Here is a 19,330-nt window from a genome sequence, read left to right on the forward strand (position 1 = left end):
ATAGAGTCCCCAGCTGTGCCCTGAGCAGAAGCATCTCCTGGTCTGTCCTTGCTCATAATCTCACGGGTTCAGTTTTGATTAGCAGCTTTGACCAGTCACTCCCTGGAGATGTGAATTCACATCCACTGCTGTTTGGGCAGCAAGCCTTCACCAAGATCAAGCATAAGAAGGAATTATTAGTCAGTAGTGGGGAAAAGGGGGACGGCTAAGGTTTTCTGTTTGTGTTCTTTAGAGAATACTCAAAATCTACCCAAGAAATTTTGTTAAAAGAAGAGATTAAAAGAAAAAAAAAAAAAGAAAGTGAGGTGGAGGGGGTTGTGGGAGAGGTGAATAAAAACAGCCTTTAAGACATAAAAGAATTTATGTCATTTTCAAAGATTAGATTTTTAAAAAGAGTCTACGGCAGTCTTAAGTCTAGTTGTCAAGCAACAAAATTACTCTAAAGAATATAGAGGAAAACATCACCAAGAATAAAGCTGCTAATGCACCGGGGAGAGGAGGTTTGGGTAAAGGGAGTCTTCTAAACTTTTCTTCAGAGAGACTTTTGTAGTTCCCATTCAAAATCAATCAGGTGACATTTGCAGACAAAGAAAGCATTTGCAAGTAACACTGGGGTAAATCCATAATCCATTGGAGGTTTCTATCCTTAGGTTATATTTTCAGTAAGGTTGATACTCCTTTTCCCCTTGAGTGTTAAAAATGGCAGAATTCCCTCAGAACTAAGGACCGTTAACCTCTGAGCAACGGAGAAGTGACTTTGGAGAGAACTCAGGGCTGCTTCCCCCATTCTGGAGGTAGAAGCCCCATGTGCAGCGACACAGCTCACAGAGCCGGTGCAGGGGTCTGCAGGTGGCCATCATCCATAGGGAAGTTTGTAGGATCTCTGTCCTCTAGGTATGTCTTCAACTACAGAAGTGATTTGCTTTTCACCCTAGCAGAACCACCGATGCTCTGCATCTCAAATTCAGTTCTCAAGCTGGTACAAGCTAATCCCCTTGGCACCCCAGAGAGTCTGATAATTATTCATTTCTGTTCCTTCCCAAGAGTGTCTTTCCTGCTCAAGTGTGGGTGTCAGCCTTTCAATAAAAGGTGTCGCACAGGTTTAAGTAAAAGGAAAAGTTAAGCATCAACAGTTTATAGCCCTTAGACATCAAAATATTTATCCCTTACCTCCTGGTCTCCCGCTGCCTACTAAACAAAACTCCCCACAGCCATTCCTGAACTTCTGGGAGGTAAAATCTCCAACATACATCTTGGGAATAAGGTACAGCACAGGAGGAAGTAACAACCAGAAATCGTGGCTTAACACGGAACAAAGAACCTAAAGGCTGTGAATGAAGTCGGTTCTCCATTTTGCTGGTTTAGCAAGTAACTGCTCAGATTTTATGCCTCCATGTTTCCAAAACTATCCCTGCCAAAGACTGCAAAATGAGGCTAACAGTTTGGAAAACAGTCACAGTTACTACGCAAATATGTGATACACCAGGAATTAAGGCATTTATAGAGAAGCCATTTTCAACTGGGTTCTTTCATTGACTTCAGCTTTGCCTTTTCCCATCTCCACCCTTAGCCATCACCTTTTAAAAATTTGTCAGCACACTTCTGACTGAAAAAAAAAAAAAGCTAGGAAACTCTACTTATTTAATTGTTCAGAACACATTTTGCAAAAGCCAAAGCAAGGATGAACCAGCATCACTGGATGACCACCTGCACCATAAAGTATGTCCAGTTTTCCAAGGTTGTTACCTGTAACAGCTAAAGGGTCGACTCCGAACGACCCTCAATTAGTGAACCAACAAATTCCCAGCTACACTATTTCAGCAGCTGGTAGTTCTTTTGGATTCAGCAGGTCCTCTTCTGTGTCCCCAAGACTAAGTTTAGAATTGGAGCTTTAGAGAATCCAGCGTAACAATGAATGGTTGTGCCTATGTAAAGGATGGGAATACAGGTGACCAGGGTGACTGTCAAGGAAAGGAATTAAAAGCTGTTTGGGGGAAGCCCTAACCAGCAAAGTCCGGGCCCTGGAAGGGCAGGCTGTGCACAAGGATCCAAATATGTGTCCCGATGCTGTCCACTACCTCTTCTTCCACTGTCTACTTCCTCAGGCAAGGGAACTGCCTGCTGCCATGTGCATTTTCTGAGGTCCCTCTGGCAGGAGGTGAATGCTGCTTGAATTCTGTTTTCATTGTGGAAAAGCTGGGACAGGGACAGGGTTTGGGAGGAGGAGATATTGTCTCAGAAGGACATGGGGAGCCGGCCTTGTACCCTGTTGTTACCCCAACACAATGTTTGGCACACAGTAGGTGCTCAACAAACGTGTGCTGGATAAAGGAAAGAAGAAGGAAGCCCTGCTGTTGGAAGTGAAATTCAAGAGGTGGGCAGTAGAGATTGGAATGTTCTCCCCAGGGGCATTGGCAACAGGGTTTGGCCTCGTAATTCTGGATTTGTGAAGAATTAGGGTCTGTGAGGGCCTGGTGGTCCTGGGCTGACCCATCGAGAGGCCAGAACTTGTTGGTGACTGAAATCCCTCTGAGTTCCCTCTTGGAAGCCCCCTTCTTTGACAATACAGCCTGACAGGTTGGGGTGAGTCATCCTATGAGGTGACTCACCCAAATCACATTTGGCTCTCTTTCCCTTCCCCTGTCAGCTTTCCAAATCTCAGTGGGGACGGGGAGCGTTTTCCAAAGTGCTGTGCATTTCCTGAGGCCCCCGGGGGAGAGCAGACCGTGAGCGCGTGTATGGAGACCCCCTAAGGTGCCAAACTTCCTTGTACTGGCAGGGTCCCAGAGTTGTTATATATATTTAAAGAAAAGCCTCCAGTGCCTATCAGTCCCAGATTGGGATTGTGGGTACACAGAACATATTTGCTGAATTTTTGATTCAGCCAAGTTTATATTTTCAGGGGAAAGGAAAGCGAAAGCATTACGTAAGGTCAGTCAATGTGGACATTTCTCTAATGCCCAAAGACAAGCAATAGTGTGCTTTGTTGTAAGACATCGTAAAAAAAAGAATTAATTGTGGATATAATCCCAGAAAGGATTAAAAAGGGACTAGTAGGTTCTCTACTGAGGTAGGAACCTAGTGTGGATTGGGCCCTTTTCCTTCTTTAGGCACACAGGGGGACACTTGCTGTTTTTCCTCTTCAGAGAGCTGTGATTTAAACTTGACCTAGAAAGCCTTCTCAAGTTGTAAAGTCAGACCACACAGGAAAACGGCATTCTGCCACCCTTACCCTCAACCCACCATGGTCTTTGATTAAATGGCCATCTCCTTTTGTTCTTGAAAACATTCTTCTATAGGACAGAATATATACACTGGCCACATACAAGCCCCGTGTTTATCTGTATGTGCATGTGCTAAGTTGTGCCTGGGTACCAGGAACCAAGAACTAAGATGTTTCAACCACCAGCCCCCTTCTCCTTCCCTCTAGAGCTACAAGAAATCCAATTGGTTCACTAAAGTGTCAACAGGTTAAGCCTAACAGTATTGTGGCCGTATATACACCAATCTACCACAAATGACTGCCATATGCTAGGGGTGGAGTTTGTCTTGGACAGTCTGAGCCAGAAAGAGGACAAGATTTATAAAAAAAAAAAAAAAAGAGAGAGAGAGGATACTTGTTTTCCCATAGGTACAGAACGTGCTGATTCCTTTTGGTGTAGTTTTCTCATATAAAGTGCTTAAGAGTTGGACAGAATACCTTTAGACGTCATAACTAACATAACCAAGACGTGTTTACATTCCTACCAGGGCAGAGTATCGTGAACACTTCCACTGACATTGCAGAATTGCTGTGATTTTTTTCTAACATATCATGCCATCTGCACACATAATAAAATAATCCAGTAGTTGCCATGCTAAAATAGGACTTCTAGTGAAGGGCACAGACAGCCCCCAAAGGGAGCTTGAGTTATGCACAGTGATGAAAACTGGAAGCAATTTTCCAGCTAATGGTCTGCCAATGACCACTTGGAACAAGTTGGCACTGTATATTATGCACCTCATTTAAAAATCCACAGCAAACTAAGATTTTCCAAAGCCCATAATCTTGACTGAATGGGTGTTTTTTTTCAGTTAATCTGGTTAATCTGTCAATGCTCCATGGATATCTTCTGGCAGGTGCCATGAGTTAGTCTTTCTGTGAGGAACAGGCCATGTTCATATCAACTGGCAGGACAGCAGCTTGGAAGGCTAACCACGTTTATGGAGAACCCTCGGTTGAGGCTGCAAGAGGAAAAAGGGGAAAAACGCGGTGAGTCATTTCTTTATGTTCCCAGATACTGGTATGAAGCAATTATCCTACTCAAACAAACTCTAACATCCTTTAGGTCGAAGAGAAAGCTCTAACAGATCTAATAGTTACTCAACTGCAGGACAAATTTATGATGGCTCTTGGAATGGTCCTTCTACCATTTGGCAGAGTATGGAAAACATCCATCTCGGGGATAGGCGAAGTTGCCTGGAAGGCAGGGCAAAATCAAATCTCTGGAGCTGGCATTCATCCCTCGATAGTCTGTGGTTTGAGAAACCATTTCATACATTATAGAGCTTCATGAAGTTACCTGATCTGGAACAGGATAGGACTGGGAGTGGTGTGAAGGCATTTGTGTGTGTGTGTGTGGGGGGGGGGGAGGGGATAATGGTGGTTTTATTTATCAGGGAGATTTCCTGGGATAAAACCTAGAAGGAAGCAATATGGCTGGAGCTCCTGAGTTTGCTAGTTGAAAAGTGAGACTAGCTGAGCAAGTCAGAGAAGAGACAGAGAAAGTTGTCAAAGTCTGACCAGAGATTAAACTACCTGCACTGCAATCTTGCTTTTGACTTTGGGAATGCTGGTGCAGATCTCTTCCTGGGTTTTGTAATTTTTTATTTTATAATGTTCCTTTTATTTTATCTGAGTCCTCCCTATAGTTCCTTATATGGAGGTCCTCATTTATTAGTTAATATGAGAGTGCCATGGAATGTCTTGTTCAGAAAAATATCAACATTAGCTTTATTTAATACACAAAACTATTGGGCATTGGAAGAGAAAAATAGCAAGAATTCTTGATGTTAAAAAAAAAAGAAAAAAACTGACCTAGTTTTTAAAACTGGCTTTTCAAAATAATGAGAAAACGCAAAATTTATAAGCACGTTTGATTACAACTTACTGTTTTTGAGAAAATGCAAAAACAAAAGTAAGGTACTATTTAAGCATACTAAATATAAAATAATACACACTACTGATAAGGTTGCAATGAAAGTAGAATACTAATAAATTGCTGATGGCATTGTAAACTGGAAAAATAATGTCAATTTATTTAAAAACTATAAAAATTCACATTCTTTGACTCACTGTTCCCATTCAAGGAGTGTATCCTAAGGAAACAATCTCCAAAAAACGATAGAAACTGTATGCACAAATATACAACCCAGAGATTATTTATAATAGTGGAAAAATTGGGAAATGAGTCTTCCATTGTTGAAAATGCAGGTTAAGTAAGTGATGGTGCATTAGCAGGATAGATGCTTATATGGCTATTAAAGTAATAATTATGATGATTATGTAGCTACATGGTAAACAGTTATGATATACTACACTATAAAACTTACACATATGCATAGAAAAGAACTCTAAGTGAAAGGAAGAAAACGCTAGGATTTTTATTATTGTTATCTTAAGTATTTTGCAAAACACCAAAAATTAGGTTCACAAGAATGCAGATGTGACCCACGAGCAGTGACTAATGAAAGCATCCGTATTCATACTAATACTACCTCAAAAATAACTACTTTGCAGTTTCATTAAGAGATAACACTCTAGGGGAACCTGGATGGTTCAGTTGGTTATGTGTCTGATTCTTGATTTTGGCTCATGATTTGTGGGTTCAAGCCCTGTGGGATTTTCTCCTTCTGTCTCTGCCCCTCCCCCGCTCACACATGCTCTGTCTCAAAATTAATAAATAAACCTTAAAAAAAGAGAGATAACACTCTAGTAATATGGAAGGGGGCGAACAGAAACCAACATGAATAAAAATCTTCTACCCAGGTCAACCTGCGAGGGAAAAGGGCGGCCTAGGGAATTTCTGGGAACCTGACATAGTACACCAGCCTTCTGAGACTTCTAAAATCCACTCTGGAAAAACGTGTGACCTTGGAAAAGTATTCCTATGAATGACCATAAAATAAAATTTAAAAGTGAATAAAGATAATAGTGAATTCCAATTAATCACTATACATTGAACCCTGAATCAAGAGTTGAGAACTAGGCTTATCACAGTTGCTATTCTTCCAAATAACCATGTTTTCCACATGAACTTCTAACAGATGATGGAAAGCAGATGTGTCAAGATCTGTAATAATCTTATAAACACTAACATAAGCTGAGCCCACTGTACTTCACAACTCTTTCACCTGTGGTTCCTCAGTTCACTTCTTAGGATAGGTAGGAATATCCCCATTTTATGGATAAGGAAATTGAGGCCCAGAACCAAAGCCACACAGTTTGTGAGGATTGAACCTGTGCTCAGACTTAGGTATGTCCCAGTCTAGCGACATGCAGGAGTGACAGGGACACATATATAAAGTGTAAATATTCGTAGCCTTCCCCATTCTCCTCTCTCCTAAGTAGGATTCTGTGTTTATCCATCGGCCCAGTCAGCACTATAAAGGGCCCTGCTGGGCATGGAAGAAAATTGAAGACTTAATTTATGTTACACAGACAGATGATAGGAAGAGCAGAGAGGTACTCTTGTAAAACACTGACAGAGGCAGACGTAGAGTTCACAGAGATACCAAGTGAGGGTTTAGGAAGTGAGACAGAGAACTTAGATGGCAGCAGTGGGAACTGGGCCTGGCAAACAGATGGCCAATGAGAAGCGCGTGCTATGGCGTAATGCCCCCTTGACCATCTTTCCACGGAAGAGTAAGGAATTCATTGCTCCTTGATGCTTTCACAGTGAGTTGTCTTTCACTTGACTGTGTCACCACATTGAGTTGGGCTTTATGTGGGAGCAAGAGGCCTCTGTTTACTCAGGCTGCATGTGAAAGGTATTGGCCTCGGGTCAGGCTTGAACCACTGGTTTTCTATCACAGATGGACAGTGATGGACTCTGCTGTCATCCCTTTGCCCTAGAGTTTTGTTATCTGCAGCTGGAATCATGTCTTCAGGTACAGAAGAGCTACCTGAGGTCAAAATGTAAAGTGGCAGTTCGTGATCTTCCAGATGGTGCTCTTTTTGGGTGCCATCCCCCAGGCTTCAGCCATCCCAGATTCCTTCCAGTTCCTTATACACACTGAGCGTTCGAGCCTTTGCTCAGCCTTTCCTCCTGCCTAGGATGCCTTCTTTGCATGCCCTCTGACACTAGTGAACACCTACCCCTCCGTCTTCCAAAACCACCTTGTGGTCTTGTGGCACATTCTTTACAAAGTCTCCTTTCCCCTTGATACGGCTGACAACTTCCCCCTATCAGCCAGCATGGCATCTGAAACCTTTATCACCAAACCCACCATGAACACTTTATTTTAATGTATCCATCTCTCCTAAATTTCTTGAGGCTGATATCATGGCTTTTTAGTGTGTGTCTTCCTAGTGCAAAGTGCAGTGCCCTGTGTATAGAAAGTGCTTAATGAATAGTAAAATTAATGAAGAAATGAATGATGTTGGAGAAAAAGAGTTCTCTTCTCTTCTCTTCTTTTCTTTTCAATTTAGTTCAATGCTTAATTTTATAGGAGATTTAGTCCTGTAGCTCAAGTCTGCATATGGAGAGGGCGATTGTTCTAATTCTTTTCTTGCCATCTAAGAGCTAAAGCCACATGTGCTTTATGTATGTGCTGGCTATGTATGGATTTGCAAATAACATATAGTGAAGGGTTCTTCCTCAGATCTCTGTTTGAGGGTCAACATTACTATTCAGGTATTCTGGGAACTAACCACCTCTTATGTCCAATGCCTCCAGAGTTTGGGAAAAGTAGAGAAGCATTTAAGTCCAGTGATTAAGGGCATGGGCTCTGGAATCAGGCAGATCTGGGCTGACATCCCAGGCTTGCCACTTACCAGCTATATGATGTTGAAAACATTGATTTCCCCAACCTTCAATTTCTTTACTTTTAAAATGGTGATCATTTTAAAACGGGTTGCTGGAATGATAAAATGGGCTCATAGAAAAAGCACCTTGCATGGTGTTTGGCAAATAGTAAATATCTGCTGAGTGATGGCTACTATTTATTATTATTATTACCACAAATTCCCAACATTCCTTAGAGAAACAAGAAATACAAATAGGGCAAGGCAAGGTTCTAATGCCACAGCTGGGGGCAGTTAAAAGAAACACCATGCCCAGGGGTCAAGTCTTTGCACCCTCCAGGAGAAAGATAACACTCTTCTTGCCTGCCAAGGCCACAGTCAACACACTCTGGCTTCTACTCTCCCCCAGATTAGTGCAGACAATGACAGACGGCTCCATGATAAGGAGATTTCACTTCAAAGGCAGGAAGGGGCCCGGGAGGCAATGGTCAGCTTGGCACAGGAATCAAAGAACAGATCTGGGACTGAGTGTGTCCAGCTCCACCTTTCCCTACTCCAGCATCAAGGGGCTGATGGGATTCGTGTCTTTAGGGAAGGAGAAAAGATACTCTGTATAGGCAGCCTTACCTCTCATGGGCTGAGGGAAGGAAATAAGATAGTTTCTTAGAAGGTGTTTAGGGTTTTCCATTCAAAAGGGAGAGCCATAATAAATAAATAAAGGGGCCATATCCTCTATGTGAAAGTGTCTTTTATGTGACTCAAGTTTGAGGACTTTGCATTTTGAGGTGGGGCTATTTATGTCAGATGTGAGATGCACACTCCAAAGGAGTGAAGTCCACAGTTGCCCCTCCATTATGGAAATAACAAGCAAAACTAACATTTGTTGAGCAGCTACAATGGGCCAACGGAAGTTTTATAGGCAGTTACTCATTGGATTCTTACCACCATCTCTGAGGCCTGAATTGTATGATCTTCTTAAAATAGACCTGGAAAAAATGAGGCCAGGTTCATTAATTCCTCACAGTCATAACACTAGAAGGTCTAGGGCCAAGACTAGAACCTGGATCTGCTCTTACCACAATGCTTTCCTGACTCAATAAGAAACATAAGGGGGAGCTTGGGTGACTCAGTTGGTTAAGTGTCTGACTCTTGATTTCCACTCAGGCCATGATCTCATAGTCGTGAGATTGAGCCCATGCTTAGTGTGGAAACTGCTTAAGATTTTCTCTCTCCCTCTTTCTCCCTCTGCCCCTCTCCCCCACTTGTGCTTGCTCTCTCTCTCTCTCTCTCTCTCTCTCAAAAAAAAAAAAATAAAAAAAAAACACCAAAAACATGTTAGGAAAGCAAATTCTTTAACTCCCAACAGGAATGCAGGAAAGCAAGTAGCTGTGTTTGTATAAAAGAATGCTCATCACCCTATACATAAAGTACCATAAATAGAGAAAGTTAGTACATTTCTATTTAACAGTCTGAAATCTTTCCTATGTTTAGAGCAGTAGTCTTCAACTGTGTACAGTTCCCCCACCCCCAGCCTCCCCAAAGAGATATCTGCACCGTCAAAAGACATTTTTGATTGTCACAACTAGGGGAGTATTACTGCAACTGGGGGGTAGAGGCCAGAGACCCTACTAAGCATCCTAGAATTGCCTAGGACAGACGCCCCATCCCCCATCAAAGAATCATCCAGCTACTGAGGTTGGTTTAGAGGATACAGGTCCTTGTTTATCTTCTCTTCCTCATTGTGAGCCAAATATATCACTCCCGAAATAGGCCAAGATAAAAACCAACTTAAGTGTGCCCGTTGTGTGTACAGGAAATAAGGCTGAGCTCAAACCTCACTCCTTCTATTCATCATTTGCTTGTTTTATTTTATATTCAATGTAATCAAAACCTCTAATACTAAATTATTTCTAACTTTTAGAACCCTCACAGGCATACCATCATAAGAATCAAGAGTGGATGATTTAAACAGGTATGCACACTTAATTAGTTAGCACGTAGGGGAGAAGTCAGGAGATAAAAGAAGGACAGAAGAGGATTTATGTGGCGATAAAGCTAAACTCTACCACAAGTCCTTTGATGGGAGAGCTCATATGCCTTCTCCATTTCATGAGGTTCCTTTCTGCCATTGCCTGCTTCCCTATTGTTTGGGGGGTCTTTGGCCCCTGAGAGTATGATTAAGAAATTAACTATACCCCCCTGACTGCGTGAAAATCAAGGTCTGAATCTTGGACAAAATGAGTATCAGGCTGGCAGAGGACCTGGGTGAAGGGCAATAGAACAGATGATGCATACAAACTAGCTTGCAGCTTCTCATAAACCCCAGTAAACTGGAAATGACAATGGTGCTGTTATGGGTAACTTTTGTGTCCACCGGACCGGGCCACAGAGTACCCTGATATTTGGTTAAACATTATCCTGAGTATGTCCATGAGGGTGTTTCTGGATGAGATGAACATCTGCATCAGTAGAGTGAGTACCGTACATTGCTGTCTCTAATGTGGGTGGTCCCCATCCAATCAACTGAAGGCCTGAGTTGAACAAAAGGCTGAGTAAGCCTCAGCCAGGAGAAAGAATGAAATCTTGCCATCTGCAACAACACAGATGGAGCCAGAGAGTATGATGCTAAGTGACATACATCAGTCAGAGAAAGACAAATACCATATGATTTCACTTGTATGTGGAATTTAAGAAACTAAACAAATGAACAAAAAGAGACAAACCAAAAACCAGACTCTTCACTACAGAGAACAAATTGGTGGTTGCCAGAGGGGTGGTGGGTGGGGGATGGGTGAACTAGGTGAAGGGGGTGAGGAGTACATTTATCATGATGAGCACTGAGTCATGTATAGAATTGTTGAATCACTATACTGTGCACCTGAAACTAATATAACACTGTATGTTAACTATACTGGAATTTAAAAAAATGAAAAGAAAAAAAGAAAGAAAGAAATGCTTTTCTAAAAAAAACCCAAAAAACAAAAAAACAGCCAAGTAAGGGAGAATTCACTCTCTATGTCTGTCTTTGAGTTAGGACACTGGTCTTCTGTCTTTGGACTTGGAGTCAGACTTGGACTGAAACTTACACCATCAGCTTTCCCAGGTGTCCAGCTTGTAGACCTTGGGCCTTCTTAGCCTCCATAATTATGTGAGACAATTCCTTTATCTCTCTCCCTGACATCTCTCTGACCTGTGTGCACTTTCTCTCTCTAGATAGATAGATTTGTCTGTCTTTCAATAACTAGAGATGGGTAGATATAGATACATTGATATATCTCCTGTTGAAGAAGCAAGGTCTCTTACTGGTCTCTTACTGTTTCTCTGGAGAACACTAACACAGAGTCTGTAGATGACAATGACCATAATAGTAAGCACTATTATTAACCAAGTACTTACTACATGCCCTAGCATCATGCTAAGAACCTGTGTCCACTGTGAAGCAACTTGAGGAGGTAGATATCGTGACTTCACTCCACAGATGAAGGAAGTTAGGCTTGGAGGGATAAATGAACTAACACGGGCTATACTTTAGGCCAGCCTATGACCCTTGATCTGGTTATAACATGTCAGGGGCCTATTGATTATGGAAGTGCTAAGCAGGAAATGTGCAGCCCCAAAGCCCCATGGGAACATATTCAGGTAAGCATTTCTACCTCGTTGGGATAGGAAGGCTTTGGCCTCCATTCCCCATCCTCTCAGCCCTCAGTATTATTGGTTCAATTAGAATGTGATTGGCTCCCGATACTTTAAGAGTCTTTCTGCAGTTGGCTTTGCAGTCCTTATTGGCTTGGATTGTCACCTCTCTCTGGGGTTTTAGAGGGTCCATGAGATGAAGCTGGATCACCGCACACACACACAGTGAATGAGAGAAGGAATGCACTTGTGTGTAAGCTGTCCCTCTCCTAACTCTAGGTCCTATGGGTAAAATTTAGTTTTCTGCGCTTCAAGGTTTGAGAACTCTGACATTTCAGCCAGAGGTTCTCAAACTTGACTGCATTGGATTCAACTTAAAGAGCGTCTTAAAATTTTATTTTTGTCCAGACTCTCTCCATTTCCACTGATTGCAAATGTCCAGGGGGAGGTCTGCAAAGCTCTCTGTTTACAAACGGTACAGTGATTCTCACGAGATCAGCATGGCCTAAGTCCATGGAAGCATCTATGCCTTTTCCCCAGTACTTAAATAATAGTTATTTGTCCTTCAGACAGAGAAAAGTGTGTAGACTGTGGGGAAATTTGGTTTAGTCTTGTTCAGTTCACATAATAAAATACCAAGAATCTTGGATATAATACAATGCAGTGATCCAAATATTGGCTTTTAGAATGGGACAAGAAAAGAGCAGTGAAGGCTAAGCAAGCCATTCAACCCACTCACAGTCCTGGAAACTTAGGCATGCTCTATCATTCCAGTATTATTTACAGGCTGATGCATGCATCAATTAATCAAGCAAGCAAGTAACATTTATTCCATTGAGTACTTACTAAATGCCCAACATTGCCTTCGGGCCTTCAGGGCTGGAGGAGTTTCATATCTGTATCATTGTACTTATCATACTGTATTAGAACCACCTGATGATGTCTTTGTCTATAAATATAGACAATTTTATAGTCTTTGTCTATAAAAATGCTTCTCACACTTTACTGTGTTTAGAAATCCCCTGGGGAGATTGGTAGGGCATAGATTTTGGGCCCTGAATGGAAAGAATCTGATTTAGTAGGTCTGGAGTAGGTCTGTAAATGTGCATTTCTAACAAGCTTGCAGGGGACCCCAATGTTGCTAGTCTGAGGAGCACTTTTTAAGAACCATTCGCTCCCAACCCCAGGCTTCTTCAGGCAAAGAATATGTCATCTTCTCCTTCTGCAGGGTGTAGAAGAATGTCTAGAATATCAAAAGTGCTCTTGAAATGTTTGTTGAATAAATATAATGGCTAAGCTACCTGAGTAACATTAGCACTTACTTAAAGTAGAGGCAGAATTTATTTGGGCAACATAACATTGTTCTCTAATGAGAACTGGTTGAGAAATTTCAACGTATACAAGCATCTGAACTCCGTGAAGACTCTCTGAAAAACCAGGACACCTATCAGGATCAGTCTCAGGGCATGGTTTCCCCAGGAAAATGGCAACACCTCACCCAGCTTTATGGCCATTCTGAACTAGAACTGCTGACCACAGTGGCTGCCATCTTGCACCACATGAATATGATTTGATGTCTTTCTGGGAGAAAGTATCATCAGGCTAGATGCTCCCCGCAGGGATGCGTTTGGACAGCCAATTTGGAGGAGGCAATCCAGTGATTCCATTCTCAGCACTGGACATAGGTAAGCATTTCAAGTCATTAAATTCCAACAGCCACTCTAAAAGCCCACAGAGCCTTCCAGAAGAAAACTGTGTCCACTGGCACAAACAACAATGAATCTCATGGGAGATCATAAAAATATGCCTTGAAGTTTGATCCAAGTTGCCTTTAAAATTCCCTCCCATCTCTACAATGTCAGACGGGCTGGCAGATTATATTCTGAAGGACTGTTTCCTAATTTCTCCCATTGCTTCTGCTTCCCACCTCACTCACTCACAGAGCAGGGTGCCCTTTGTGTTGCCAAATGAGTAAGTCAAGTTCCTTTTCCTTTTTTTTTTTTTTGAAGTTTATCTATTTCCTTCTTTGTCTAGTTAACCCTTCTTTAATCTCAAAGGCCTCTCTTTGGACCAGTGCAATAGCTTCTTCATTGGAAAAATATTCTATTAGATTCACAACTTCAGAAAAACATGTCCAAAAAAATTCTTCAGATCCTGCAGCTTTTCCAAGAGAAAGAAGAAAGCACACTTTTTAAAAAATGCTTATTTTTGAGAGAAAGAGTGTGAGTGGGGGAGGGCCACAGGGAAGGAAAACACACAGAATCCAAAGCAGGCTCCAGGCTCTGAGCTGTCAGCGCAGAGCCTGAGGTGGGGCTCGAACCCATGAACTGCAAGATCATGACCTGAGCTGAAGTTGGGTGCTTAACTGACTGAGCCACCCAGGAGCCCCAAGAAAAGCATGCTTTTAAAGGAGTATATAGGGGCGCCTGGGTGGCTCAGTTGGTTGAGCGGCCGACTTCGGCTCAGGTCATGATCTCGCGGTCTGTGAGTTTGAGCCCCGCGTCGGGCTCTGTGCTGACAGCTCAGAGCCTGGAGCCTGCTTTCAGATTCTGTGTCTCCCTCTTTCTGACCCTCCCCCGTTCATGCTCTGTCTCTCTGTCTCAAAAATAAATAAACGTTAAAGGAGTACACAAAGTATACTTATTTTTCCTCTTTTTGCATGGGGGCAAGTGTCTTTTTGAATTCATGCCACACAAGCTAAATAAATATGAACATATAAAGCTGATAACAATGATGGATTTCACCAAACAGAAGCTTAGAGTGGAAGGGTATTTTACAGCAGTACTTCTCAAATTTTTCAACGTTTTTTTTTTTTTATTTATTTTTTTATTTTTTTTATTTTTGGGACAGAGAGAGAGACAGAGCATGAACGGGGGAGGGGCAGAGAGAGAGGGAGACACAGAATCGGAAACAGGCTCCAGGCTCCGAGCCATCAGCCCAGAGCCTGACGCGGGGCTCGAACTCACGGACCGCGAGATCGTGACCTGGCTGAAGTCGGACGCTCAACCGACTGCGCCACCCAGGCGTCCCAGTACTTCTCAAATTTTAATGTGCATATGAGTCACCTGGGTATCTTGTTAAAATGCTGATCATGTGGGTCTAACAAACTCTCAGGCGATACTGGTGCTGCTGGTCCATGGACCACATTTCGAGTAGCAAGGCCACAGAGTTCTTAATGCAGAGCAGCACTGCCCAGTGGAGGCTTCTGCAGTGATACAGATGTTCTATATCTGCTTTGTCCAATATGGCAGCCATTAGCCACATGTGGCCATTGAGCACTTGACATGTGGCTAGTGCCTGGAGGAAACTAACTTTGAATTTTATTTAATTAAAGTGTTTTCATGTTTATTTATTTTTGAGAGAGAAAGAGAGAGAGAGAGAGAGAGAGAGAGAGAGAGAGCAAGTGGGGGAGGGGCAGGGAGGGAGAGAGAGAGAGAGAGAGACAGAGAGAGACACAGAATCCAAAGCAGGCTCCAGGCTCTGAGCTGTCAGCACAGACCCCGATGTGGGGCTTGAATTCATGGACTGTGAGATCATGACCTGAGCTGAAGTCAGGCACTTAACTGACTGAGCCACCCAGGTACCCCAAATTTTATTTAATTGCAATTCTTTTAGATTTAAATGGTCACCTGTGCCTAGTGGCCACCATACTGGAAAACAGCTTTGTAGAGTAGAAAACAGACTGAAAAATTTAGGAAAAAGGTTTCTGAAAGAAAGAAAAAAAACCCCTAAAAACCAGGGAAAACCACAGATTCCCCTCAATCCTATTGTAAATTTATACTGATTCCCACCCTCCCCTTCCTGCTTTCTGTAGCAAGGGCTCAAGGTTTCCCCTCTGTCCTCCAGAATCATTCTATAAACAAAATAGTGTAATTAGGAAAGGCTTTATAAACATTCTGAAGTGCAGAAGATTATCTCGTTTACATAAACCCTTTTGAGTCGGCAAAAACCAAGTCAGAAGTCTTATAAGAAGTAATTCTTTTGTTACAGGCACTTTCACCTTGGGTACATGGAGCAGGACTCTGAAGACAGGCTCCAAGGTTATTTCTTCACTGTGGGTTTTGGCCTGGAATGCAGGAACACATGCAAACCGTTCAGATAGTCAAGAAAAGTTCAAAAGGAAAAAGAGCTCAGTTCAAGTTGAGTTCCCCCAAATGAGAAAATGCTGAGGGTGGGGAAACGGTAGGGTTTAGTTTTGTCTAAACTGGATTTATCAGCTCTCAGCAGGTTACAGTCTATATTACAGCTAACGAGGTTGGGGGCTCTGCCCTGGGCTGGTGAGTACTAATTTCCATTGAGGAAAAAGTTATGAGGCTTGGATGTCTTAATGATAACAGATAATTTCTCTGTGTTGGCACAGCTACAAAGCACGTTGCTATGAAACTGCATAGATCGGGCTATTTCTTCTGTGTACACAGTTTCCACTTAAAGAATTCACTTGGCATGAGTTGCAAACCTGCTTGGGGACCCTTGTGATTAATTGCTTGAACTGGCTGGTGGCCATCAGCAGGATCTTGCATTTTGCCGGGTTCTACACAGAATTATGAAACTGGAGGTTTAATGGGATTTCAGGTAATAGAGCCCAGATGTCCAAGACTATGATGTTTGAAATTACACTGCTTGCAAGGCTTCGGGGCTTAAACCTTATTTATTTCTTGCTTAAATTTTCCTGTTCCCATCTTTATGTCACCTTGGACCAGTCAAATGCTAAGGTCTTCATTTTGGCATACGGCATCTAGAGAAGCCATTCACAAACATGCACCTGTAGCCAACAGCCTGGAGATACACAAGCTCCCTACCTTCCTGCCCTGGCTCTTGGGATTATCTTTCAGCCAAAAATATGGTAATTAACAGCCCTTCTACCACCTTGCTACTATACAGCACTTCACTTCCAAACTGCTTTCACACATTTAATTGCATCTTATTCGGTCAGGGTCTAGAAGAAATGGGCCGGGACAGGTATTATTATCTCCATTTGGATGAGGAAACCAAGGTGCACAGAAGAGAAGGAATAATAATAGCTAACATTTGTGGACCCTGTGTGCCAAGAAGTACTGTTCCCATGGGAGCTTCTTGTGCAGCATTTCCTTTAAGCCTAACAACAGCTTTGAGATAGATATGATTATCAGCTACACTTTGAAACCCAGAAAACAAAGGCACGCAGAGTTTGGGTCACCCTGCTAATTACTGAGGGAGCCAGGCTGGAAGCTGGTACTCTTGCTCTCAGTTACCTCTTTAAGGAGTATCGGTGGCATCACAGACAAGACCTCGGAGTCTGTTGTTGCTAACACAGCATTCATTTTACATCATTTGCAAGACAGAAGACAGATCCCAGGCACGTTTTTCTAAGGAGAAGCCCTCTGTATTCCTATTCCCTGCTTTCTTCCAGAGCAATGCTGCCTCCTGAATGCTCTGAGGGAGGAGGGAGATTCTGTTGAATGGCATCCCATTTGAAAAAAATACTTGGCCTAATATTCTAGGTCCTTTAGATGACACTTCAGCCTATCCTTCCAGCCTTATCCATTCTGCATTCCAGACAGAGGAATTGATGGAATTTGTCCCACTCTGCCTCTTCTTTGATTATATGGCCCCTCCTTCCTTCCTCATCCCCCTGCTCAACTTCTCCCTTTCCTATAAGGCCAGCTCACAGGCCGCTTTACAAAGGCTTCACATAGCCACACAAAGCCCATTTTTCCGTGTTCTGAACCTCTGTATGATTTTGTTGAATGAATGGATGAACAAATGGAAAAAATAACATCACTTTTTGACCGCTGTACCTGGCGCTATATGAAACACTGGGGATATGTGCACACAGGCAAACCATGACCGCATAATGTCCTGTACGCTATTATAGAAGGGCAAGATGCCAGGGGAGCAGAGAGAAGGGGGTTGCTCATTGCTGTTTGCAGATATGGCTGGAAAATCTGCCCAAGCCTCATCTCCCCTCCTAGTTAGGGAGACTTCGTGTTCAGGGGGCTTGTATTTGATGCATCTATGTACAGTGCTGAGATTCGGCATCATCTCTAACCTGAGCAAATATATGATAAACAATGAAGGGTTGTAGTAGAAGTGATGGGGTCTCTGTCACTATGGTAGGGGCATAGCCTTGCCGCTTCTGTGCACAAGAGGGAGGCAGGCCTTTGCAGATGCCCACAGTGCCTTCCCAATGGTGTTAGCCCAGAGGGAGGGGGAGAGGGTCAGTGTCCAGCAGTGGCCCAAACCTTAGCGCTCCTGAGTAAGGGGTCAAGGGATGTTTCATGTACTGCCTTCACATCCACAGTTTGGGCCAGCCTTCCCCAAACCTACTCCTGCCTTCAAAGGCTGGGAAATATTTCTTGTTTTAAGTTATTCCCATTTAAGAATGATTCCTCTCATTATTTAGCATTATTTGGCCCCTTATAAGTGCTCCGTGCAGATAAGCTATTTTTTTTTTAATTAATTAATTAATTTATTTATTTTTTAATATATGAAATTTACTGTCAAATTGGTTTCCATACAACACCCAGTGCTCATCCCAAAAGGTGCCCTCCTCAATACCCATCACCCACCCTGCCCTCCCTCCCACCCCCCATCAACCCTCAGTTTGTTCTCAGTTTTTAACAGTCTCTTATGCTTTGGCTCTCTCCCACTCTAACCTCTTTTTTTTTTTTTTTTCCCTTCCCCTCCCCCATGTGTTTCTGTTACGTTTCTCAGGATCCACATAAGAGTGAAACCATATGGTATCTGTCTTTCTCTGTATGGCTTATTTCACTTAGCATCACACTCTCCAGTTCCATCCACGTTGCTACAAAAGGCCATATTTCATTTTTTCTCATTGCCACGTAGTATTCCATTGTGTATATAAACCACAATTTCTTTATCCATTCATCAGTTGATGGACATTTAGGCTCTTTCCATAATTTGGCGATTGTTGAGAGTGCTGCTATAAACATTGGGGTACAAGTGCCCCTATGCATCAGTACTCCTGTATCCCTTGGATAAATTCCTAGCAGTGCTATTGCTGGGTCATAGGGTAGGTCTATTTTTAATTTTTTGAGGAACCTCCACACTGCTTTCCAGAGCGGCTGCACCAATTTGCATTCCCACCAACAGTGCAAGAGGGTTCCCGTCTCTCCACATCCTCTCCAGCATCTATAGTCTCCTGATTTCTTCATTTTGGCCACTCTGACTGGCGTGAGGTGGTATCTGAGTGTGGTTTTGATTTGTATTTCCCTGATGAGGAGTGACGTTGAACATCTTTTCATGTGCCTGTTGGCCATCCGGATGTCTTCTTTAGAGAAGTGTCTATTCATGTTTTCTGCCCATTTCTTCACTGGGTTATTTGTTTTTCGGGTGTGGAGTTTGATGAGCTCTTTATAGATTTTGGATAGTAGCCCTTTGTCCGATGTGTCATTTGCAAATATCTTTTCCCATTCCGTTGGTTGCCTTTTAGTTTTGTTGGTTGTTTCCTTTGCTGTGCAGAAGCTTTTTATCTTCATAAGGTCCCAGTAATTCACTTTTGCTTTTAATTCCCTTGCCTTTGGGGATGTGCCGAGTAAGAGATTGCTACGGCTGAGGTCAGAGAGGTCTTTTCCTGCTTTCTCCTCTAAGGTTTTGATGGTTTCCTGTCTCACATTCAGGTCCTTTATCCATTTTGAGTTTATTTTTGTGAATGGTGTGAGAAAGTGGTCTAGTTTCAACCTTCTGCATGTT

At 42.7% G+C, this 19,330-nt stretch overlaps 1 protein-coding gene across 5 annotated transcripts in view; it reads right to left on the bottom strand.

The window, feature by feature from the left end:
- Window positions 1–1,119: 1,119 nt before the first annotated feature.
- The window catches only part of SAMD12 (sterile alpha motif domain containing 12), a 386,116-nt gene continuing 367,905 nt past the window's right edge, over window positions 1,120–19,330 (bottom strand). For all 5 annotated transcript variants that reach the window (XM_058698898.1, XM_058698897.1, XM_058698899.1 and 2 more), the window contains one exon: window positions 1,120–4,224. Coding sequence is in view for 2 of the 5 variants with exons in the window: in XM_058698899.1 (XP_058554882.1) it covers window positions 4,202–4,224 (23 nt within the window). In the remaining 3 variants the exon portion in view is untranslated. The remainder of the gene's footprint in view (window positions 4,225–19,330) is intronic.

This window comes from Neofelis nebulosa, chromosome 14, assembly GCF_028018385.1.
Source record: "Neofelis nebulosa isolate mNeoNeb1 chromosome 14, mNeoNeb1.pri, whole genome shotgun sequence".
NCBI classification, from domain to species: domain Eukaryota; kingdom Metazoa; phylum Chordata; class Mammalia; order Carnivora; family Felidae; genus Neofelis; species Neofelis nebulosa.